The 22,665-nt window shown below is 60.4% G+C and overlaps 2 protein-coding genes across 5 annotated transcripts; one reads left to right on the plus strand and one right to left on the minus strand.

Annotated features, from left to right (window-relative positions):
- Nucleotides 1–52: 52 nt before the first annotated feature.
- On the plus strand, nt 53–17,402 carry MMS19 (MMS19 homolog, cytosolic iron-sulfur assembly component). 4 transcript variants are annotated; one of them, XM_074159136.1, is made up of 31 exons: nt 53–167; nt 4,854–4,902; nt 5,634–5,734; nt 7,317–7,402; nt 7,808–7,882; nt 8,424–8,493; nt 8,677–8,805; nt 9,018–9,079; nt 9,357–9,443; nt 9,757–9,831; nt 10,110–10,187; nt 10,500–10,638; nt 11,459–11,613; nt 11,820–11,898; nt 12,155–12,280; nt 12,570–12,663; nt 13,028–13,125; nt 13,501–13,641; nt 13,877–14,032; nt 14,251–14,350; nt 14,519–14,621; nt 14,717–14,791; nt 14,927–15,053; nt 15,137–15,237; nt 15,322–15,378; nt 15,487–15,673; nt 15,788–15,870; nt 16,403–16,567; nt 16,644–16,703; nt 16,828–16,928; nt 17,007–17,402. In XM_074159136.1, the coding sequence occupies exons 1-31, from the start codon at nt 53–55 to the stop codon at nt 17,032–17,034; spliced, it is 3,102 nt and encodes a 1,033-aa protein (XP_074015237.1). In that variant the 3' UTR covers nt 17,035–17,402. The 4 variants fall into 4 exon arrangements, with proteins under 4 accessions (XP_074015237.1, XP_074015238.1, XP_074015239.1 ...); XM_074159137.1 differs by having other exon boundaries at nt 12,582–12,663; nt 13,028–13,134; XM_074159138.1 differs by having other exon boundaries at nt 12,582–12,663.
- Nucleotides 17,403–17,563: 161 nt separating this feature from the next.
- On the minus strand, nt 17,564–22,129 carry ZDHHC16 (zDHHC palmitoyltransferase 16). The gene is made up of 11 exons (XM_074159140.1): nt 21,911–22,129; nt 21,528–21,780; nt 21,107–21,301; nt 20,787–20,875; nt 20,541–20,569; nt 20,208–20,341; nt 19,931–19,978; nt 19,269–19,354; nt 18,584–18,707; nt 18,439–18,509; nt 17,564–18,083 (listed from the first exon to the last, which is right to left on the minus strand). The coding sequence occupies exons 2-11, from the start codon at nt 21,771–21,773 to the stop codon at nt 17,969–17,971; spliced, it is 1,137 nt and encodes a 378-aa protein (XP_074015241.1). The 5' UTR covers nt 21,774–21,780; nt 21,911–22,129; the 3' UTR covers nt 17,564–17,968.
- Nucleotides 22,130–22,665: the final 536 nt, after the last annotated feature.

The following is a 22,665-nucleotide window of genomic DNA, read 5'->3' on the forward strand; positions in this document are numbered from 1 at the left end:
CGCATGCGCACGGCGGGAAGGCCGGCGGCCGCGGCCCTGGGCGCGGGGAGTCATGGCGGCGGCCGGGGCCGGGCCTGGGTCTGGGGCGGCAGTTGCGGCGCTCGCCGGCTCCGTCCAGGATTTCGTGGCCGGGCAGCAGGACCGGCGTGCCGAGGAGGTGGCGGCAGGTACCGGGCGGGCGCGGCGGTGGGGCGGGGCCGGGCCGGGCCGGGCCGGGCGTGGGCGCGGTGGCGGGGTGGTGGGGCGGGCCGTAGGAGTGGGGGGTGGGCTTTGAGGGTGAGCGTGGGGCTGTGGGGCGGGCTGTAGGGCAGGCTGCGGGGATGTGGGGCTGGCTGTGGGGATGTGGGCCTGGTTGTGGGCCTGGATGTGGGGCAGGCTGTAGGGATGCGGGCCTGGTTGTGGGGCAGGCTGTAGGGATGCGGGCCTGGATGTGGGGCAGGCTGTAGGGATGTGGGCCTGGATGTGGGGCTGGTTGTAGGGACGTGGGCCTGGATGTGGGGCTGGCTGTGGGGATGTGGGGCTGGCTGTGGGGATGTGGGCCAGAATGTGGGGCAGGCTGTGGGGATATGGGCCAGAATGTGGGGCTGGCTGTAGGGATGTGGGCCTGGATGTGGGGCAGGCTGTAGGGATGTGGGCCTGGTTGTGGGGCTGGCTGTAGGGATGTGGGCCAGGATGTGGGGCTGGCTGTAGGGATGTGGGGCTGGCTGTGGGCCAGGATGTGGGGATGTGGGCCAGGATGTGGGGCTGGCTGTAGGGGTGTGGGGTTGGCTGTGGGGATGTGGGCCTGGATGTGGGGCAGGCTGTAGGGATGTGGGCCTGGATGTGGGGCTGGCTGTAGGGATGTGGGGCAGGCTGTAGGGATGCGGGCCTGGATGTGGGGCTGGATGTGGGGATGCGGGCCTGGATGTGGGGCTGGCTGTAGGGATGCGGGCCTGGATGTGGGGTTGGCTGTGGGGATGTGGGCCTGGATGTGGGGCTGGGCACAGGCCCGACTGTGGGGCAGGGCATGGGAGGGCGTGGGAATGTGGGAGAGTGTGGTCGTGGTTTGTGGGGCTGGGGCATGGAGCTGCGGTGCGGGGCAGGGGATGGGGGAATGGGTAGGTCCTGCAGCAGTGAGCTGGGCATTGAAAGGGGGGACGAGGCTGTGGGGTAGGTGTGGGGCAGGGGGTAGGGTGAGGGGCTCTAGGCAGAGGTGGCTGTGGGCAGATGTGGGGCTGTTGGGAGCTGGGGCGAAGGCAGAGTTGTGGGGTGGGTCAGGGTTTTAGATGACTGATCTAGATCCCATGGAGTGGGATCGAAGGTGATGGAGCTACAGGGCCTGGCCTAGACCAGGGAACGGGGCTTCGGGGTGGGGGATACAGCATGGGATTTGTGAGCCGACGGGAGCACAAAGCTGCAGGCCTCGGCACCGGAGGTTTGGGGTGCAGTGGGAGCTGCTGTGGGTGGTACTGGGTAAGGCTGGGTGGCAGAGAAGGCACCAGTGGGAAGGCAGCCCCTGGCCTTGCTGAGATGCTGTGGGAGATGACTGATGTGCTGGCTTTACTGGCCCCTGCTTTCTGGAGCCCAGGCTCTGACTGTCCTTCCTCACCGTGGTTTCTCCTCCTTTCCTGGCAGCGCTTGAGGCATTTGGTTTCCTTGGGTGATTTGTCTTTCCGCTCGGAGCAGCTCTTTGGTGACACTGTTACATTAGGGAATTTGCAGCTTCAGGAACATGGCTTTCTAAGGATAAGGTGGCACGTTTGTGTTTCTAGGCAATGGCTTCAGCGCATTTTGGGAAGGAGTCGAGAGAGCAGACAAGGACTAAGTAGGTTCTGTTACACAGCTTATAGACCTTTCCCAAGACTGATGGATTGTGAACTGATCCATGGTGTCTTGGTGATGAGATGAGCTGGCAAAACGGGAAGGTAACCCAGTGGGCCGTGTGACACGGAGTGAAGAAAATGCCAAGGAAATTTGGAGAAATTCACTAAACCCTGTGACATTCAAGATGTTGCAGAAGAGTTGCACGAAGCCTCCAGCATGTTTGGGATAGGCATGGGGAAGGATAACCTTACAAGTGCTGTTGTCATCTATGGTCACGTTACAGAAGTGCCCAGAGAAAGCTTTGTCTCTTCAAAGACATACAAAGTGACGAGCCACCCCTGTCTCCCCCCCTACCCTCAGCTCTCGTCAGCCATATGGCATCGGTGACAAACTTTCCTTGACGAGCGAGGGAGCCAGCAAGTGTCCTTTGTCCCTCTGACCTCCTGTAGAATCACCCATCAGAAAGTATTAAGTTGCATCACTTATCCTTGAGCGAAAGGGGAGGTTTTTTCTAACCTTGTGGCTGTTGTGTAATTGTTGGAAGACACGCGCTGAGCTTCTCCCGTGTGTTGCCGAGCACTAAATGGAGTGTGACTTGGCGAGTGGAGGAAAGGCCTTGCTGCTGTCACGGGCAGCTTGGGCTGCACGGGTCGGTGGGTGGCAGAAGGAGGCTCAACTTGTTTTGTATTAAAAGATGCGGAGAGAAGGACGTTGCTGTTCCAGAAATCCATCACACGTTCCCCGTGAATGCTGTGCTCAGGTTTTGAGGGTGTGGAGGAGACAAGGATGGAAAGCCTGCAGAAGGGATTAGAGACTAGGACACTGCGTGAAAGGGAGACACATGTCAGGAAAGGGAGCAGATTGATTCCAACTACTAATGCAGCAAAGGGTAGATAGCTTGCTTCTGTTTAGCCTCTGGGACTACAGGAACACCAGTATAGGAGGGCAGCCCCTCCTGGTAAAGGGAATGCTGGTGTTCAAGGTGCATAATTAACCTTGGGGACGTGCTGCTGCCAGATGTGGAGGCAGAAGTTTCACGGGCTCACCACTGTGCCTGCCGTGCTGATGAGGCACCTAGGTCCAATTATAGCTGTTCTTGCACTTACGCCACAGCCTGTGCGGCTCTGCCTGGCCTGTGCATGACTCGCAGGTCGTGCTGTCGGGGCTGGCGTGGTGACTCCACGCGAGGTGAAGCTGATTGCACCCCCAGGTCCCCACGAACAGAGCGAGTTCTCTCGCTGCAGCAGAGTGAAGGGGCTGCTAACCGTGGGGAGCATCAATAACCATCTGTGGTTTCATCAGTGCACCTCGGCTCTTTCCTGTTGATTAGGAAACCAGCAGCTTCGGGTAGATGCTGCTTTCAGCTCTGAAAACGCGGAGAGGCTTGGCTGCAGAGACAGCCTGTGTCTCAGACCTTCTCCGTGGTGGTTGAGAGGCACGAGGGCTTCTCATGAGCTTGCGGAGCAGGATATTGGGGTGCTGGGTGGGAAGGGGCTGTACGAGCTCTCCCAGCAGCCCACTGTGCTTCATGCCAGTGCACAGCACCTGCTTGCTGCTGCACTGTTGTTCTGCAATAAATTTTGCTGGCACCTCACGGCTCAGGTGCACCCCCTGTTCCCACTCAAGACTCCCCCTGTTCAGTCTGTGCCTCTCCGACCCCATGACATGCTGGGTCCCTCCTCTTCCTCACAGCTCCCCTTATCTGTTCTGTCCCTCAGTCCATGCTCCCTCTCCCTGCTGTTCCAGGCAGGATTGGAAGCTCTGTCTCTGGAGCCGGGGCTGCCTGCTGTCAGAAAACACTGTTAACCCTTCTCCTGTCCCCGGGGACCCCTCTCTGATGAACAGTGTGACTTAATACTGGAAATAACTGCCTAGGAAGAGCCAGTAAATGCTTGCAACAGCAGAAGACACGAGCTGAGACAAGGCCTGGGAAAGCCCCAAATGAAACCTTTAGGCTTCTGAGGGGGTGGGTGCCTTGTCATGTGTAGGCAAGACTTCATCAGGGCAGAGGGATGAACAGGACCTTCTGTGGTGCCCAGAAGTGCTCCTGGGCAAAGACAGTGAGTCTCGGTGACTGGAAGGTGCTTTTTTTTTTTTTGTGCTGGAAAGCTGTTTTGCCCAGGTAGAGAGTGAGGGGTGCTGCTTGTTTCCCAGCAATGTCCCTTGCCACCTGAGCGACAGGTTAGAGGGCTGAAGGTAAGGCAGCCCCTTTCCCCCCTCCCCGTGTCTGACCACAGAGCACACACAGAACTTTCCTACTGGGAAGGCGTCACGATGGCGGTGGGTGGCGGGAGTGGAGAACCTGCCCTTCTGCCAAGGCTTTTGTAGGATGCAGCAGGTCTTTACTAACGCCTCCTGACTCTTCCCCCAGTTGAGTTGCAAGAATATTGAAGCAGGAGGTGAGTGAGGCAACCTGGCAGGGTGTCTGAGTCAGGGCTGGAAATAGACTCCAGGAGTCCCAACGCTTCGTCTTCCTCTGACCACAAAGCCGCCTTTCCCCCTGCCCTCCATCTTGGAGGGCAGGCATTTGTGCAGGTCTTGCTCGGCACACTGTGGAGGCGGCGGAGCCAAGGTGGGAAGCTGGGTGATCACTAGTGTCTGGGCTGTTTGCTCGGCCAGTTCTCCCTCAGGAAGCACCTGGGGAGCTGCCCTCTGTCTCCTCCCAGCTTTCTCACATTAGAGAAGTGCTTTTTGGTGTCTCAGCAAAGCGGAGCACAGCAAGGCTCATTCTGGAGCCACGTGTTGGTCACGGATGCAGCCAGGCTGCTGGGAGAGGGCAGAGGCAAAGTGCAGACAAGTTCATTGCTGCCTGCTCTCAGCTCTGATCCAGTCGAGGCAGCTCTCGGTCCCAGATGTGTTCGCAGGCAGGGCTGGAGGCAGCTCCACCAACTAAGTGCACATGGCTCCTTTGGTGCTTAGTGAGGTGCCAGCACCCAGCCAGCCTTTCCCGCTGTGGTGCTGGGACCCTTCCCAGCATCCATCTCCAGCGCCATGCCTGACCAAGGGTCTGGGAGTCTCTTTGGTTCACTCTTTTTACCTCCTTTCTCCAGGGGTGAAAGATGGAAGCTGGACTGTGCTGCAGCTTGTGGAAGCCCTGGGGTAAGAAAAGCCTTATACATGTTATACATCGCATGAGGGCCTTACAGAGATTCCCCCAAGGAGGGGCAGTGAGAAGGAGAAGTGGGCTCATCTAGGATGAGCTAGCTTCAGCGCTGGTGGGTACGCCGCAGCGCGCAAGCCTGCAAGGATGTTTTCTGCTCGCAGCTTGAGGCCTGAGCGGTGCTTTGCCCTCCCAGGACTTGGGAGCTGTTTGGGAAAGAGTAGGGCCAGAGCAGCTCTTGGTGCCCTCCCAGGACTGAGGAGAGGTGTTGTGGCAGGCAGTGAGACTCAGGGCACTTCTCAGCTGGGACTGTCCCCAGCAGGAGGACGCAGCCTGAGTACACAGCTGCACATCACCACGCCACGAGTTGGCTGGCGCTCAGCTTTTGCTTCTGTCTCCAAGCTGTCATGGTCTCAGACCCGGGGAGGCTCGTTTCTCCCAAGCTGGGAGCTGGGTTTGCCTTGTTTCAGGGGCTTTGCTGTGTTTTGGCCCTTGTGATCTTGGGAGCCCGAGTTTCAGGTGCAGAGCATGGTGCAAGAGCAATTTCTCTGGTCTGACTTGAGAACGTGGATTTGTTGCCGTGTGGCTCCGGGTCAGGCAGGACTGGGCCACCCGCCCCCCTGCCCCAAAACCTCTTTGGTTTTGTAATGTGTCTGCTCAGGATGTACTTCCTGCTTGGGTGTCCCTGCTCACAGCAGGCCTCTTTGGGCTTTCTCCACACTTGGGCTAGGTCTTGCCTGGAGAACACGGATCCTCGGACGCGAGGGCGAGGGATCCAGCTGCTGTCACAAGTCCTGCTCCAGTGTTACTCCCTGCTCCACGAGAAGGAAGGTAAGGACTGCTCTGGGCCCTGGGGTGCCTGCTGGCAGGTTGGGGGCAAAGCCTGTGCTGTTTGAGTGTCTGTCCTGCAGTTGGCAACGGGATTGATTTAGCACCGTGACACCTTTGTACATGTCTCTCAAGAGTCAAAGTCCAAGGAGGGCACAGGGCCTCACGCTACAGCCTTTTTGCCGACCTCACCATGCAATTTGGTCACTCCCTGAACACGCCGAAGCCCTGGGCTGCAGCTGGTGCCCCTGGCAGTGTGTGGGTGTTGCACACCCAGGTGTGCTCAGCACCACGTGGGACACCTTGGGGACACATCTGTATGTCAAAATCCTTGGGTGGTGATTCAGTGCAGGAAAACCGTCATTCACAAAGCGAGTCACGCCGCAGCCCTGTGGCCTGCCCAAGTTAACTCTGGGGGAACCTTGGGGCTTGGGAAGGAGGGGAGGGAAGGACAAGGGTGCGGAGAGGAAGATGCCCCATTTGTGGAGAGAAAGAGAAGGTTTGGCTGTGTTAAATGCCCCATAGCAACTGGCTGACAGTGGGGGAAGCCAGTAAGTGCTGCCAAACTTTGATTTGGACTGGGGGCCTTGCTGATGGGTAGCTGAAGCTGTGCCAGCAGACTGGCAAGGCAGAGGGGCCCAGCTAGTAAGTGAGGTGGAGGAACGAAAGGGTGGAAGTAAATGTGCTTAGTCCTTGGCGTTTGGCTCTCTGTAGGTCTCAGACTGGTGCCAGGCAGGGCCGAGAGCGGCTGTGAGGAGAGAATACACACAGACTGGCTACTGGGGTAGCTGGAGTCAGGTGTGGTGGGGACTGGGGTGCTCCAGAGGAGCAGCCGGAGGTGGGGAGGTTCAGTGGGGATGCCTGGTGGAGTCAGGGCAGCTGAGTGAGCTGGGCTAGAACCAAGTCACCAGGAGCTCTGGAGGAGGGTGGGCTCAGCCAGTTCCCTGGCAGGATGCGAGTGGGTGCTGTGACACCCCCAGCTGGCCTCGTCTGCCTTCGTGTCCCTCCTCACGCAGTTCATTTCCCAAGTGCTGCGTCAGGCTGCCTCCTGGGGGGGTGAGTTTCTGCAGCAGCTGTGGGCGCAGGATGCTGCTAGCCGGCTCTTCCAGTCTGCTTCCTGCTGCCACTCCCCAGGGCCGGGGTGTGCAGGCGCCCGTGGTCGTGACTCAGGGAGCGGGAACGTGTTGTGGAGCTGAGAGCGGGGAAGCCGGAGCTCCCGCTCCGGCCCTGTGCCCCACCCCATGACATCCTCCAGCCTCTGCTGAGCAGGCGTCTGCTGCTTCCCTGCTGGTGTCTGCACCCATGTGTCTGGACACGCCAGGGCAAATGCCTCTGGGGTAGCTCCAGCGCCTCTGCAGCGGCCAGAGGTGGGTGCTGCCCCGCTGTGGTCAAGCGTGGGTTGCTCACGAAGAGAGGGCAAAGGCATTGGAGCCAGGTGGGTGCACCCAACAGTGGCAGCTCGTTCCATCCACCAGTGCAAGATGTGCTCGCTCTTCATCCGGCAGCTGCTTTCGGCAGAGCTGGGGCCAGCGCCCCACGGTTGCGTTTCCTGGGACTAACACGCATTGGTGTCTGTTTCTCTCAGTGCTGCATCTGGTCCTGTTCTATGAGAACCGGCTGCAAGATCATCACCTTGTGATCCCCTCGGTGCTCCAGGGACTCCGAGCGCTGGTGAGCTCGCAGTGCCGGGATGTGCTCCAAAACAGTGCTGGGGAGGTGCAGCACCTGGGTACAGGTTGGAGCAGCACGTCGAGCAGGGCCTGGCTGGGCTGTGAGCTCCTGCCCAGTGGCGTTGCCCTGTCTCCTCCGTGCTCCTGCTGTGCCCCTTGCAGAGGGGCAGGGGAGAGGAGACTGCCTTGATTTCCTACCCCGTGCTGGGGCAAGGATTTTCTGGCCACCCTGGGGGAGCAGCACAGATTATAAGCATCTTGTCCTTTCCTGTCCTCTCTGTGGGGTTGGTGAGCTCTCCCTGTTGTAGGAGAGGATTCTGCAGGTGGCTGCTGTACAGAGGCAGGAGTTCTGTTATATGGCTGCCATTGTGGTTTTCTATTCTTGCTTTTCTTTTCCTGTGTCCAGAGCATGTGCGAGGTGCTGGCCCCAGGGCTGGCAGTGTCTGTGCTCAAGGCCATCTTCCAGGAGGTACACGTGCAGGTGAGCAATGTGATTTTTGCATCCTCGTATCCCTGCTCCCTGGGTGCCTGGGGATGGCTTGTCCGCTGTGGGAACTGAGCACCCTCAGCAGCGGTGTAGTACATCCTTCAGCAGCAGCGCGGTGCTTCTGCAGAGCTCAGAGACTGCGTGGCTCGCTGCAGAGTGAGAAGCCAACAGCAGCTGAGGATCCTGCTTGGCCCGTGACCTCTTATCTCTCAGCCCTGGGAGAATTATTTCCTTTGCTCTATCCTCCAGGCTGTGTTTAAGTGCTGCCAGTCCCCAGATTCTCCTCCGATTTAAGATTGTTTATGCTGGCAGGGCCTTGGGCAGCATGTGTGGCTGTGGGGGTGCATTCATGGAGTGATGGACACAGTCGTGTTCAGGTGCCATTGCATAGGCATGTGCACACTTTGCATGTGATAAATGGGATCTGCATGCCAGGCAGCAGCAGCTGAGCTGCTGGGGGTTCTGCCCTTGGGTGGTGAGTAACAATGCTGCCACATGCAGAGGCTTGTTTTGATTGCTCTGCTCCTCCTTCCAGTCCCTGCTGCAGCTGGACCGCCACACAGTCTACAGCATCATCACCAACTTCATGGGCACCAGGGAGGAAGGTGAGGGGGTAGATGCCAGAATCGCTCTGGGGTTATCCAGGCTGGGAAAATGGCTCGCTTTTGCCTTCTCTGAGGGCTCCGTGGTTCTGCCTGGGGAGAGTGGAAAAGCTGCAGGGCTGGGGAAACTGGGCTGATTTCATGCCATGTTGGTGAGGTCTGGTGTCCTGCTCCTTATTTCTGCAGAGCTGAAGGGCCTGGGTGCTGACTTCACCTTCGGCTTCATCCAGGTGATGGACGGGGAAAAGGATCCCCGCAATCTGCTGGTGGCTTTCCAGATTGTGCGTGACCTCATTGCCAAGAACTACTCCCTGGGTGAGCCTGTGCTGGCTGTGAAGAGCTGACTGGGAGACATGTTGCTTTTGTTCGAGCTATTGGAGGGATGGCTCTTGGGTCTGACAAGGGCTGGGATGGTCTCTGACAGGCTTCAGGAGCTGCAGAGCCAGGCTGTCATGGGTGCTAAGGCATAGCTGCTGTGCCTCCTTTGCTCAGCATCTCTGTGCACTCCCTCTCTCCTCTCCCTGCAGGTCCTTTTGTGGAGGAGCTGTTTGAAGTTACATCCTGCTACTTCCCCATTGATTTTACTCCAGTGAGTGAGTCTGTCCCGTGCCACAGCCTATTCCTTCTGGTGTTTTCTCAGGGGGTTGTGTCCCCTCCAGGGAATGGGAGGAGAGGGCGGGCAGGAGTCTTGGCTGGGCAGTGTTGAGCTGCAAGCTGTGGTACTCGGGCGGCTGGTGCCAAGCTGGCTGCAATGACTGGCATTGCTGCTGCCTTGCTGGAGATGAGATGATGCAGCCTCAGCTGAAGGCTGGGTTGGGAGGTTTCCTGACCGGTGGGTAATGACCTGTTCTCTGATTCCTTTCCAGCCACCCAATGACCCTCATGGCATCCAGAGAGAAGACCTGATCCTGAGCCTCCGGGCTGTACTGGCCTCCACGCCCCAATTTGCTGAGGTAGGAAGCTCCTAGGGGCATCTTGAACACCCCATTGTTCTCTGAGCCCAGGCTGCACTTTGTAGTACTGCAGCTCCTGCTGTGGATCTGTGGGATGGGAACAACTGGGACCAGGAGCCTGCATTAGGGTAGCCCTGTCTCCTGCTGGGGTGGGCATAGAGAGGGTGCTGACACGGACATCCTGGGAAGGGGGTGCCTGTAGCAGGTATCCCTCTATCTCTGCTCTCCTGGCAGAGGCTGAGCTTGCAGCCCTGCAGGGCCGTGGACAAGGTGGTGCAAGGGGTGGGCTGAGTCTAAGTACCTCTCTCTGCAGTTCCTGCTCCCTCTGCTCATTGAGAAGATGGACTCAGACCTGCAAAGTGCCAAGCTTGACTCCCTGCAGACTCTGGTAAGGAGGGATCCCCTACTCCCTTCAGCTCACAGCTGGCCTGTGGCAGCAGCAGCCACCAGACACCTCTGAGCCCTTCTCCCTGCCAGCCAGAGACTCCCTTGCAGAGCCACAATTTCCAGGGTCCTAGTTTGGCCCGCGTGACTCTTTCCTCTTTTTCTGTCCCATGAGTGGTTTGTGCAGTTCAGCAGGAGCCTGCCAGGGTGGGCAGCGTCCCTGCTCTGTGTCCTCCTGGTACTGGCTTCTCTCTGATGCGTTCTACTGACTCCCTCTTGCAGACTGCCTGCTGTGCCATCTACGGGCAGAAGGAGCTGCAGGAATTCCTCCCCAGCCTCTGGTCATCGCTGCGCAGGGAGGTGAGTACTGCAGGGCCCCTAACAAATGCTCCACCACAGTTGGCCTCCTGCTGAGCAGAAGTTCACAGCCAGACCGGGGGGCCCCATATCTCCCAGCAAGCTCCACCTGTGGCCTGGGTCAGCCCCAGCTGAAAAGTGGGGGGACAGGCCAGCCCTGTCAGCATGTCCCTGGGGCTTGGATGTGCCACATTGCATGTTCAAAGCATGTGGCAAGTGAGGCAGGAGCCTGAGCCCTTCAGCACACGTTGGGAGCGTGAAGCCTGCGGTTGGGGTTGGCACGGAGCTTAGCTCATCCTATGGCCTCTCCTGCAGGTGTTCCAGACAGCGAGCGAGAAGGTTGAGGCGGAATGTCTGGCCGCACTGCACGCCCTCTCTGCCTGCCTCTCCCGCTCCGTGCTCCACTCTGGCACCGAGGATCTGCTGGATTCCTTCCTCAGCAGCATCCTGCAAGGTAGGTAGCAGAGAAACCTTCCCTGCCCCAAGCAGCCAGGCCTGCAAACATCCTCCTAGCTAGAGATCCACCTTCCTTTCTTTTTCTAGCCCTCACAGCCACTCTTGGCTTCTCAAGGTGATTGGCTGCAGGAAGGGAGGAGAAGGGGCACAGTAGGAAATGCCTGCTGGATTGAGGTGCTTCCCTCTCTCGCTTGCATGGTCCTGCAGCAGATCCACATTGGCACAATGTGAATTCCCAAAATGAAGGATAGCTGTGAGGCAAACTTGAAATTATCACCTGTGATTTCTGTTTGTTGGAGCAAAAAGGGAAAATGCCTTATAGGGAAGAGACCTACTCTTTCTTGAGTTCTTCCTGGATGAACACATATTGCAGTATCTCACAGGAACGAATAGACAATGCCATTGTTTAGTTGCCCATAACAGGGGAGGGGAGATGATGGGCTTGACTCCTTTCTTTGAGTACTGTGCAATGTTATATGTCAAAAGGCTAGGATGGCAAAGGATACTCAGTGCAGCACAGCCTCTTCTCATTTTGATTCACAGAATCACAGAATGATATGGGGTTGGAAGGGACCTCTGGAGATCATCCAGTCCAAGCCCCCTGCCAAAGCAGGTCCACCCAGAGCAGATTGCACCTCTGCTGGGATTGGGGCATCCAAACCTGTGCTGTGCTCTCGGAGCTGGGGGAAGCAGCTCTGTTAGGGGGGTTGTGCTGCAGCTCAGAGCTGCACCCTGGCAGCATGTCCCAGCCCAGATATCAGCTGCGTCCCCGCACGCGAGGCAGAGGAGCTCTGCCGCTGACGCCCAGCCTATCTCAGACTGCAGGCACCATCTCTGTGAGCCCGACATGAAGCTGGTGTGGCCAAGTGCCAAACTCCTGCAGGCAGCAGCGGGTGCCTCCCTCCGCGCCTACCACTGCGTCACCCGCAGCGTCCTGCCCCTGCTGCTGGAGCAGTACACCAAGCACCCCCAGGTGAGGGACACCCCGGGCTCTGCCGTCACAGACAGCAGGACCGAGCGTGCTCGCTGGCTCTGCAGGGCTTGGTGGGAGCAGGGTGTCAAAGTAGGTGTCCTTCCCTGGCTGTGAGTGGTGACCCTCTGGTCTCGCAGCGCTGGGCTGAGGTGTAGCTGTGTCCCAGCAGTGATGGTGATCTGGGTTACGCCTTTGTGTCCCTGCAGAGCAGCCAGAGGAGGACAATCTTGGAAATGCTGCTGGGCTTCCTAGAGTTGCAGCAAAAGTGGGGACATGTGGATGAAGGTGAGCATGGTTGGTCCCTCTGGAGGCACCCGTGTCCCGTGGGGCTGCTGGCTCTGACCTCATCTTCCCGTATGCTGACAGAAAAGGGAAGCTCACTGACCTGGGCAGCTGCATTGCAACACCCTGCCATGTCCCAGGCACCCTGCATGGTTGGGTGTCAACTGGCAGGGACCCAGCAAGGGTCCATCAGGTGCTGTGGTGGTGGCTGTGTGGTGACAGCCAGGCACAGGCAGTGACCCCGTGCTTCTCTCCCCAGATGAGAGCACTGCGCTGTCGCTCCAAGCCCCCGTGTGCTCTGTGGTGTTCTCGGCACTGACAGATCCCAGTGTGCAGCTGCAGCTGGTGGGGATCAGGGCACTGACTGTCTTGGGCTCCCTGCAAGGTTGGTGCCTTGTTTCCTTTGGGGAGGCAGAGGGAGGTGTCACCCTGTTCTGGGAGACAAGGTGCCACGTGGCTGCTGGGACATCCTTGCCTGCCGCTTGTAGCTGCACAGGAGCAGCAGCAGCATTTTCTACGCAGGCCATAAGCTCCAGGGACACTTGGTCTCTCTCTTGCCTGTTTGTGCTGGGCACTTTGTAGCTGCTGCGTTGCTCTAGCCTGGATGAGAGGGAAGGATGCTGGCCAGAACACCGGCATCTTTGCCTTTGGCCAAGGGCAGGATTCCTCTACAGCTTTTGTTCCAGGCTTCCTGTCTCCCTCCGACCTGGAGCTGGTTGTGGATCACCTCATCCATCTCGCTCTGCGTGGGGAGGATTCCCAGAGCAGGTGAGGGGCAGGCTGGCACTGCTGCAGTCCCCCACGCTCTGGGGAGAGGAACAAAGCCTGGCTTTGCTGCAGAGAGGGGCTGTAGTCTGGGGGAAGGCAGGGGAACTGTCTGAAATAAAAGTCCACACGGATATAAGAGCAAAGGGATAAACCAGGTGATTTATGGGCTGGAAATTAGAAAGTCTGAGCCTGTCAAAGTAGGGGGTTTGGCTCTGCCTGCCAGTAGGGTGAAAAAGTCAGGTTGCTGAGAAACAGGGTTCTGGAGACACCTTCTAGCCCGGGTCTGTGCCGGTGGTGTACAAGCATCCCCAGGTTTGCAGTGCTCACTCATATCACTCCTCTCTCTGTCTTCCCCCCCTGGCAGCGAAGCAGCAATGGAGGCAGCTGGATCTCTGGCCCCCATCTACCCAAAGGTTTTCTCTGGACGCATGGTACCCAGGCTTGAGGAGGAGCTGCAGTCAGGTAGGGCTGGTAGCCTGGGGAAGGGAGCGATGTCTGGTTTTGGGGTGAAGCCTGTCCCATCCCCTTTCAGCTCTTGCCATGTAGTGGGGCTGTGGGTTGGTGGATCTCCTTGGGAGATTCCCAGGGCAGGCAATGTGGTGCCGGCACAGGGAAGGCCATGCCTGGTGCTGGCAACCAGCCTGTGTGGCAAGGATCACCCTTATGGGAAGGAGGTGCCGAGCCACAGAGCAGGCAGAGTGCCTTGGGCCTGGCACAGGCTACTTCTGCTGTGCTGCTTCGCCCCATCCACCCTGGCAGGGACTGGGCCCTGAATGTCCTTGGGCGAGGGGGCCTGGGGTCACCCCAGCACCCCACTGAGGTGTGTTTCCTCTTCAGAGCCGGGGGAGGAGGGCTCCCGTGACCACCACTCTCTGCAGCAGCGCTGCCTGCAGGCCCTGGCAGCCGTGTCCACCCACACCAGCATCGTGAGGGAGACCGTCCCTGTCCTGCTGCAGCATCTCCGGAAGGTGCAGAAAGGTAAGGCAGCCCACAGCAGGCAGCTCCACGGAGTGCGGCTGGGCAGCAGCTGCCTGTGTTACTGGGGATGGCTGGGATAGAGCGGGGATGGCAGTGGTGCAAGGAGCCTAGGGTTGGGCTGTGAATCCCACCGCTGGCACGGGAGTAGGGAGGGCTGCATCGCCCCAGGATCCCAGCGCAGGTCAGGGGGGCGAGTGCTGTGGCTGTTGGATGTGATGGTGACTGTGCCCTGCAGGGAGCGAGGCTGGGAACGCCCAGGACCTGGTCTCCGTGTGCCAGAGCCTGCACCGCGTGGCCCTGCAGTGCCAGCAGGACGCGGAGGGCTGCTGGTACTACCACCAGACGGTGGTGCCGTGCCTGCTGGCCATGGCTGTGCAGGCTGCCATGCAAGGTAGGTGCGAGCGTGGAGAGCGGGCAGCTCCCCTGGGCTCCCCGACCCACAGCCAGTGCTGCTGCTGCCGCCCTCCGGCAACGGCAGGCACTGCCAGCCCCGCTGACCCCTGCCAGAGGGAGAGCAGCCCCACGGCTGGTGTGGGTCAGGAGGCTGTGCCTGTCTCCTCTCTCTGGCTAGCGGGCTCCAGCATGTACCTTTCCTCCCACTGCCTGCAGAGAGCACCCAACCGCTGCTGGGCAAGGCACTGCTGGAGGAGGAGGTGCTGGCTGCCATGGTTCCAGTCATCAGCGCGGCCACCACTCACCTGAGCCCTGAGTGAGTGATGCTGGGGCAGGACACCAGGCACTGCATCATGGGGAGGGGGCAGGCTGTATCCCCCTTGCTGCTGTCCGTACAGGGAGGCCCTGTGCCTCCTGCGAAGTACCCAGGAGCTCTCTGCTGACCCTCCCAGAGCAGCACATTGTGATGCCTTCTTTCTCCTAGGCTGGCTGCCCAGAGTGTGTCTCATGTGGTGCCCCTCTTCCTGGATGGAGAGGTCTCCTTCTTGCCCCAGAACAGTTTTCCCTGCTTGTTCCAGCCCTTTGAGGTACGTTGGGTGCTGTGGGCTGGGAGGCAGGAAATGAGGCTGCACAGGCTGGCAGCAAGGACCACGATGACACGGGCACTGTTCTTCCCCTGCAGGACGGGGAGTGCTTGGAGGCACAGAGACGCCTGGTTGCCCTCCTCATGGCCTTTGTCTGCTCCTTGCCCCGCAATGTAAGTTGGTGGGGAGCAGGATGGAGAGGGGCCGTGACTGAGTGGCCTTCTGCCTTGGGTCCACAGCAAGCCCCAGGGGCTGAGGAAGGGAGCATCCGCAGCCCCAGGCTGTAACACGCTCCCTGTCTCTTCCAGGTGGCAATTCCTCAGCAGGATCGGCTTCTCCGGGAGCTGCTGGCGTTGAGCTGCTCCTGCGACTGCCCCTTCACGGCTACCACAGCTGCCAAGTGCTTTGCAGGGCTGGTCAACAAGCACCTGGCAGGTAAGGGGGCTGGGCAGAACGCCGTGGGTCCCTGACCACTGCTGGCAGAGGAGGGGCTCAGCCTGTCCCTTCTGTGTCCCCAGGGCAGCAGCTGGATGAGATCCTGCAGCTTGCAGTGAATAGGATGGAGCCCAGCCTCGCGGAGGGGTCCCGCAGGATGCAGGCGCTCACCCTGCTGCTCTGGGTAAGGCCCACCCCGGGCACAGGATGGGGGGAGAGCCGGGAGCGGGAGGCCTGACCTGTCGCTGACTCTGCTTTGCCTGAACAGGTGACTAAAGCCCTGGTGCTGCGCTACCACCCCCTGAGCTCCCGACTGACGGATAAGGTGGGCAGCGGTGGGGCTGGGTGATGGCCGAGGAGCCTGTCTGTCCCCCCAGCCAGCGGGACACCCCTGGTGGCGGGGCACCCCGTCTCAGGGCTCTCTCCCTCACAGCTGCTGGCCCTGCTGAGCGACACAGAGCTGGGCCCGGCCGCGGCCGACGGCTTCTCCCTGCTGATGGCCGAGTCCCCGGACGTGCTGCACAAGGGCTGCCACGCCGACGTGCGCATCATGTTCCGCCAGCGCTTCTTCACCGACAACGTCCCCAAGCTGGTGCAGGGCTTCCACGGGGCTGGCCCCGGTGAGTGGCCACCCTCAGCCCGGCCTCACCACCCTGTGATCCCCTTACCCAGGGGGCCTGAGTCGGCACCCCCTCCTTCCCCTGGCTGCCTGTAACCACCTCTGCTCCCCACAGATGTGAAGGCCAATTACCTGAAGGGCCTGTCCCATGTGCTCAACCACCTCCCCAAGCCCGTGCTGGTGACGGAGCTGCCCACGGTGAGAGCCAGCCTTGGCCAGGGGGAAGGGCAACAAAGCTGGTGAGGGGGCTGGAGAATAAGTCTGATGAGGAGAGGCTGAGGGAGCTGGGGGGGTTCAGCCTGGAGAAAAGGAGGCTGAGGGGAGACCTCGCTCTCTACAACTCCCTGAAAGGAGGGTGTAGCCGGGGGGGTCGGTCTCTGCTCCCAAGTCACAGGCGATGGGACAAGAGGAAATGGCCTCAAGTTGCACCAGGGGAGGTTCAGATTGGAGATTAGGAACAGTTATTACAAGGAAAGGGTTCTTAAGCCTTGGAATGGGCTGCCCAGGGAAGGGGTTGAGGCACCATCCCTGGAGGGATTTAAAAGACGGGTTGACATAGTGCTTAGTGACATGGTTTAGTGATGGTTTTTATCAGAGTTGGGTTGGTGGTTGGACTAGGTGACCTTAAAGGTCCCTTCCAACCCAGACAATTCTATGCTTCTGTGATTGTGGCAGTGCAGAGCGCACGGCTGAGAGTTACTCATGTCTCCTGTGTCCTCCCCACCCACAGCTGCTTTCCCTCCTGCTCGAAGCCTTGTCCTGCTCAGATCGCGTGGTGCAGCTCTCCACGCTAAGCTGCCTCCAGCCGCTGCTGCTCGAAGCTCCCCAGATCATGAGCCTGCACATCGACACACTGGTCACCAAGTTCCTCAGCCTCACCTCCAGCCCCACCATGGTGCGTGTGCCCCCTCCTTCCCCCACACGTCCCTCTCCTCTGCCCCTTCCGCGGCCCTCACCCCTCTCTGTTCCAGGCTGTCCGCATCGCCGCCCTGCGCTGTGCCCATGCGCTTACCAGCCTGCCCACAACAGTGGTGAGTGCTCCTGCAGCGGCCTGCTGCCTGCTCCTGCACCTAGAGGGGCAAGGGGGTCCCAAACCTCCTCCTGGGGGGCAGCCAGCACCCAGCTCTCTCACTAAGAGACCTTTTTATCCTACAGCTGCTCCCGTACAAGGCTCAAGTTATCCGAGCGCTGGCCAAGCCTTTGGATGACAAGAAGAGGCTGGTGCGGAAGGAGGCGGTAGCAGCACGGGGGGAATGGTGAGTGTGTGTGGCTGGAGCTGTTGGAGCGCTGGCCCGTTGGGGACATGGCTGATGGCACCATCTCTGTCCCCACAGGTTTCTGCTGGGGAGCCCAGGCAGGTGAACACCCTGCGTCCCCTCCCTGCGCTGACCGACAATCTGATCGGGCCCCCACCGAGCCATCCAACTGATGCCACGGACCCTCGGAGCCCAGTACTGCCCCAAGTGCTGGGGCTGGAGCGTGGGGGCCGGCAGACAGCACCCCTCACTGCAGCACCTTCCCCGCACACCCACCCCCTTCCCGGCAGCACCCGCCGGAGGGAAGGATCTGTGCTGCTGGTGGCTTGCCCAGCCTCTGCGGCAGCCAGGGACAGTGATGGACAGACTCGCCACGTGTGTGTGGAGAGGGCAGGCCTGTGCACACGCGTACGGTGTGTGGCAACCCACATGCCAGAGGAATAAATTTATCTGTTTTGGTAATGGTCTCCACGCAGCTCAGACTGGGACCCCAGTGCCCTTCAGTATGTTGAGCAGCTAAAGGTGCTGCTGTTTACAGGCCCTTACTTCTCCTGCCACCTTTGGGAATCACAGGGGGTCCCCTCTTCTGCCCAGAAGTCTGCACTTCCCACCAGGGAAAAGAGCCACGCTCCCTTAAAAAAACCAAAAAATATTTATTGGATGGTCTTAAAAAGGCTCCCTGGGGAGTGCGTGGGGACAGGGGTGCCATCCTGTGTGCCCAGCCCTGCCGGAGAGAGCCAGCTGGGCTGTGTGCTGGGCCGTACCTGTGCTAGCGAGGGCAGCACCTTCAGCTGGAGCAGGAAGCAGCAGCTCTACCGCCTCTCCCCCAGGACTGCCTGCAGCCCCCAAGGAGCCAAGAGAGCAGACATCCAGGCACTGACACTGTCCAAACAGTTTCCCGTGGCTCTGGCTCCGGTCAGCGATGTGTGCCAGCACCCGTCTTCTGCCAGGCACTTGGGCCAGCGGGAGCCACAGTGGTGGAGCAGGGCCCCTGTGCACTCCCCAGCCTGCGGGGAGGGACATCTGCAGCACCCGGGGCTTCAGATGGCCAGGAGCGGCGCGCGCTGCTTGGTCACGCAGGGAGGCAGGTCCCAGCTCAGGCCTGTCCCGTGGGGCAGGTGAGGAGAGGGCAGCAGGACGCGGGTAAGCCAGTGCCTGTGGGGGAAGAGTGAGGCCAAAGCAAAAAAAGCTGAAGTCTTGGCGCTTCTCGGCTCTCCAGGGCTGTGAGCCTGTGTCCCTAAGCTGCCGCAACGGCCAAGCTCCTCAGCTGGGACTCTCGTGGCGAAGGGGTACTGTGTAGCCCAGAGCTTGCCACGGGGCAGGGCTGAGGAGCCACAAGGCAGCTGATGCCCAGGTTCTCCGTGCCTTGCAAAGCCTGGAGCAGCACAGAGCATGGGATGCTCGCTCTCCTGCTCTGCCCCAGCTGCCCAAGGAGAGCCCCAGTGTCCCAGCAACCCCACCTGCTGCTGAGCCACCACTTTCCTGGGCAGGGGCTTCCCCGGGGCATTACCTTGGCACGTCCACGCCCAGGAACACCTTCCAGTTATCCCAGCCACCGTAACTGTAGGGGTTCCTGAAGACCTGCAGGCCGGGGAGATGCGCATCATGTCTGGCTCTGCCCCGGCCAGCCCTCCCGCCCTGCGGGATGCACTCACCTTGCCTTTCTTCTGCAGTCTCTGCCTCTCCTTCTTGTTGATGTGCCGCTCGATGCTGGTTTCCCCACGGGTGATGAGGGCCGCATGCCACAGCGTGAGGGCACCCAGCGCCAACGCAACCGAGCTGGGGACAGAAGCGACAGGAGGTTGCACACAGGCCTTCCTCGCCTGGTGCCACAGCTGTGGGGGCTGAGGCTGCCTCTCTGCACCTGGGGAGGGACTTTTTAGAAGGGTGTGTAGCAATAGGATGAGGGGTAGCGGCTTCAAACTGAAAGAGGGGAGATTTAGATATCGGGAAGAAATTTTTCAGTGTGAGGGGGGTGAGACCCTGGAACAGGTTGCCCAGAGAAGCTGTGGCTGCCCCATCCCTGGAGGGGGTCAAGACCAGGCTGGATGGGGCTTTGAGCAACCTGGTCTGGTGGGAGATGTCCCTGCCCAGGGCAGGGGGGTTGGAACTGGATGATCTTTAAGGTCCCTTCCAACTCTGACCATGCTATGATTCTATGACCCACAGCTGTGTAGGTGGGTCAGCTCATCCAATCCCCTGTGACAGAGTGCCAAAATCTCTCCTCTGTGGCCCAAGAAGTGGCAGGTTCATCTGTGTCCAAGAGCAAGCCAGCCCAGCCCCGGGGAGGTAGAGGATGACCTTCCCCCACCTTTGCTCCCAGCCCCTGGGACCCCTTACCTGCACAGTACCCAGAGGTAGACCACGCTCTTGTGGAAAGCTCGCTGGCGGAAGGTGAAGGTGGGTGGTGGAGTCTGGTAGTACGTCTGAAAAAGGACCAGAGAGTGGGGTGGAATTACCGAAGCTGCTTTGTAGCTTAGAGCCAGACAGGGAGACTGCTGCACCCCTCAGTGATGCAGAGCTCGGGCAGCTAGAATGGACTGTGGCTGGAACCAACACAACAGCCAGGGCGATGGGGAGGCAGCCTGAGACAGCCAGGAGACAGACACCTGAGAGCGGGCACACGGGGGAGAAGCAATGGGGTGGAGGTAAAGAGACAGGGAGCAGCCGTGGGACCGGTCAGGACACCGCACCGCAGCTGATGCTCACGGTGAGACATGAACGCACTGCTGCAGCTTCCCCAGGAGAGCAGGGCCTGGGCGGCACATGCCAAGCAGCTGCCACCAGCCAAAGCCTCTGGAAGCTGGGTGCGCAGGGAAGCAGACCCCGAGCTGCTGGAGGCAGTGCCTGTAGCAGAGCTGCCCGACCAGCCCCGGCTCTCCGACAGGAGGTGAGCACGAGGGCTGGCTCTGGCTGTGGGGCGCTCCTTTGGAGCAGGGCCCCAAGCGGGACGCAGCTCTGCTCCGCTCTGCCTGGAGCAGCTGGGGGCAGGGATGTCCCACCTGGTTGGCAGCCACCTGCAGTCTCTCCTTCTCAAGCAGTTTCATTCTCTAGGGGGATGGAAAACAGGGCACCAGTTACGTGTCTCAGAGGAGGGGGCCCTTCCCTCTCACCCCCCACGCGGGACCAGGGCAGCTGGGGTTTTCGCAGGAGGAGGGAGAGGGGAAGCCAAGTCACTACAAGGCCAGGCCTGGCCTCAACCTTGTTCTGCAAGCTCAGCCTGGGGAGCCCAGGCAGCCTCGGTGTGCAGCAGGGCGAGGGCTGGAGCCCGCCTCTCACCTCGATGGCTGCGTAGGCGTCCCGGAACATCTCCCAGCCGCTGATGCTGCAGTAGATGCAGCCCATGGTCATGAACAGGCAGAAAGAGAAGAAGTAGCGATGGTTGTAGTGTCCCACACAGTTGTTTAGCCAGGCTGCCTCTGGGGGTAAAGGTATGTAACCATGACAGACCGTGGGTCCAACCCCACCCCAGGGACCAGGGCGGTTCTTCTGGGCTCAGCACCCTTCCCCGTGCTGGCTGACCCGGGAGAGGAGCAGATCAGGGAGAGAAGGGGGGAAGCAGGGCCAGTTCCCCCCGGGAGAGCACCACGGGTTAGTACGGCAGAAGGATACGGCAGTGGTGGTCCATCTTCAGCACGCACCTGGGAGGGAGGAGAGCAGTGCCAGTGTTAGCGCAAGCACCGTGTTCGGGAGGAGGCAGGCAGCCCCCCTGGCCCTGTGGGCTGTGCGAGGGGCGAGGCAAAAAGCCGGCAGAGCAGAGGGGAAGGGGCCCCAGTCTCACAGCGTGGTGGGGGACAAAGAGAGGGGTCCCTGAGGCTGCCCCCAGTGCTGCGGTGGGGCAGAGGGAGGGAGCCCTACCTGTTGCAGATGCTGCAGTGGTGGGTGCGAGCTGGCTTGGGGGCAATGCATTTCCTGCAGATGGAGACGCCGGTGAGATCATCCTTGGCCTGCGCACAGGTCAGAAGAGATTGGTGCACCCAATCCCTGCTCCCCACGCTCCTCATCTCCCTTGTGACCCCCCCGCCTCCCCTTCCTGTGCTGCCCAGCATCGCTGCCCCAGTCTGGAGGAGGACTCCTGCAACGACGCCACCAGGCTGGTTTAGCTGTCCCCAGTGACTCTCTGCAGCTGGTCCCCAGTGCCCAGCTGGGAGAGGCTGGACTGCCAGTCAGTGCCTCACCTGCGGTGGGTGCCCGGGTGAGGTGGTGATGGCCATGTAGTAGTGGAAGACAATCATGATGAGGTTCCAGTGTCCGTAGGCGAGGTGCCAGCAGATCCAGGCAGGTGTGTAGGTCTGCAGGATGAGGGGCAGCAGGCAGATGTACACGATGGCCACAATGGAGCTCGTCAGCCCGATCACCAGTGCCACAAACACCTACAGGAAAGGGGCTTGGGTCACCAGAGCAGGCAGCACCTGCCCCTCGCTGCCTGGGGAGAGGCACGGGCAGGATACAGCTACAGGAAAACAAGCTGAACCACAGGCTGAGGTCCCCGCTCCCTTCCTGCCTAGAGAACAGGCAGCCCTGAGACTCAGTTGTCCCAGCAGCACACTTGCCCCAGCCCCCGAGCCAGGTGCCCCCCTGCCCGGTGAGGGTACTCACCACACCAAACCACCGGGTGACGTGGTCCACCAGCCAGTAGACTGGCTCAAACAGGGAGTCGAGCACCACGTCGCCGTTGGTGAAGGAGTTGTAGAGCAAGGAGCGGAGGCAGAGGTGCCCGTAGTGCCACAGCTGCTCCGCCTGCCGCAACAGCTTAAAACGCCGCCGCCGGCCCAGCCGCAGGCACTTGAGGAGCAGGCGCATCACCGCGGCAAACATCCGCTGCCGGCTCCTCATCCCTGCCATGCCACACCTGGGGGGAAGAGGAGCTCAGCGTGGGCAGGCCACCCCACTGCCCGGCTGTCCCTCAGGAAGGGTCTCCCCTCCCAGACGTGCTGATGGAGGTCGTGCAGCTCCTGGCACCGAGTCTGCTGGACACCTGCCTGTACAGCGGGGCAGGGACCTCTCCTTCGCCCTGCACAGGAATGCAGAGCAGGGGGAGCTGAGCTCAGACTCCCGGAGGCCGGTGGGGCCACTGTCGCTGGGATGGCTCTCTGCATGGAGCAGGGGGCACAGGCCCCTTGGCGTCTGGGCTCAGATGCTCTCTGGACCCATCTCGTCTTTCCTGGCGGGGAGGGGGCCGGGGGAGCGACACGGAGAGTCTGACTCAGAGGAAACCAGAGAAGGCATGAGCATCCAGGATGCTGCGCCGGTTCCAGGGACGATCCCAGACACAGTCTTTCCCGACAGGTTCGGGTATGGGGGAATCCAGACCAGATGCATGCAGAGGAGCCAGGCCAGGATTACCCCTCCTCCCCTAGTCCCTTCTCACTCCCAAAAAGCAGGGCCTGGATGCTAATTCCCTTCACCTCAACCTTTGGACCAAGCTGCAGAGGCCACCCTGCACCTTTCCCAACCTCACAGCCCCACTCCGAGTCCCAACACTTCCTTCTTCTCCTTGTCTGGATCCACGTCAGACAATGCCATGTACCAGTTAAGGAGCAGCCCAGAGGCAGCCGCAGGACCAGGCAATGTGGTACAGCCCCTGCCCCCTGAGCCCCTCGTCCCACCCCAGAGCTGCTCTGGGAGCAAGGAGGAACCTGAGCCGGCCCAGCAGCCAGGAAAACGATCTGCAGGGCTGAGGCCCCCAGGCCTGCACGCAGGCAGTGCCCATCAATATTAAGCAGTGAGGCTGCCT

The sequence above is a fragment of the Numenius arquata genome, chromosome 15 (assembly GCF_964106895.1).
Source record: "Numenius arquata chromosome 15, bNumArq3.hap1.1, whole genome shotgun sequence".
NCBI lineage: Eukaryota > Metazoa > Chordata > Aves > Charadriiformes > Scolopacidae > Numenius > Numenius arquata.

What these genes read in the sequence shown, in the direction of transcription:
- MMS19 (XM_074159136.1), top strand. Translation starts at nt 53, where the DNA reads ATGGCGGCGGCCGGGGCCGGGCCTGGGTCTGGGGCGGCAGTTGCGGCG. An exon ending in TCTCCGGAAGGTGCAGAAAG is followed by an intron (nt 13,642 to 13,876) that starts GTAAGGCAGCCC and finishes TGTGCCCTGCAG; the next exon opens with GGAGCGAGGCTGGGAACGCC. An exon ending in TGTGCAGGCTGCCATGCAAG is followed by an intron (nt 14,033 to 14,250) that starts GTAGGTGCGAGC and finishes CACTGCCTGCAG; the next exon opens with AGAGCACCCAACCGCTGCTG.
- ZDHHC16 (XM_074159140.1), bottom strand. Translation starts at nt 21,773, where the DNA reads ATGGCAGGGATGAGGAGCCGGCAGCGGATGTTTGCCGCGGTGATGCGC. An exon ending in GACTGCAGAAGAAAGGCAAG is followed by an intron (nt 18,510 to 18,583) that starts GTGAGTGCATCC and finishes CCCGGCCTGCAG; the next exon opens with GTCTTCAGGAACCCCTACAG. An exon ending in CTGGGCGTGGACGTGCCAAG is followed by an intron (nt 18,084 to 18,438) that starts GTAATGCCCCGG and finishes CTTCCCCCACAG; the next exon opens with GCACTGGCTTACCCGCGTCC.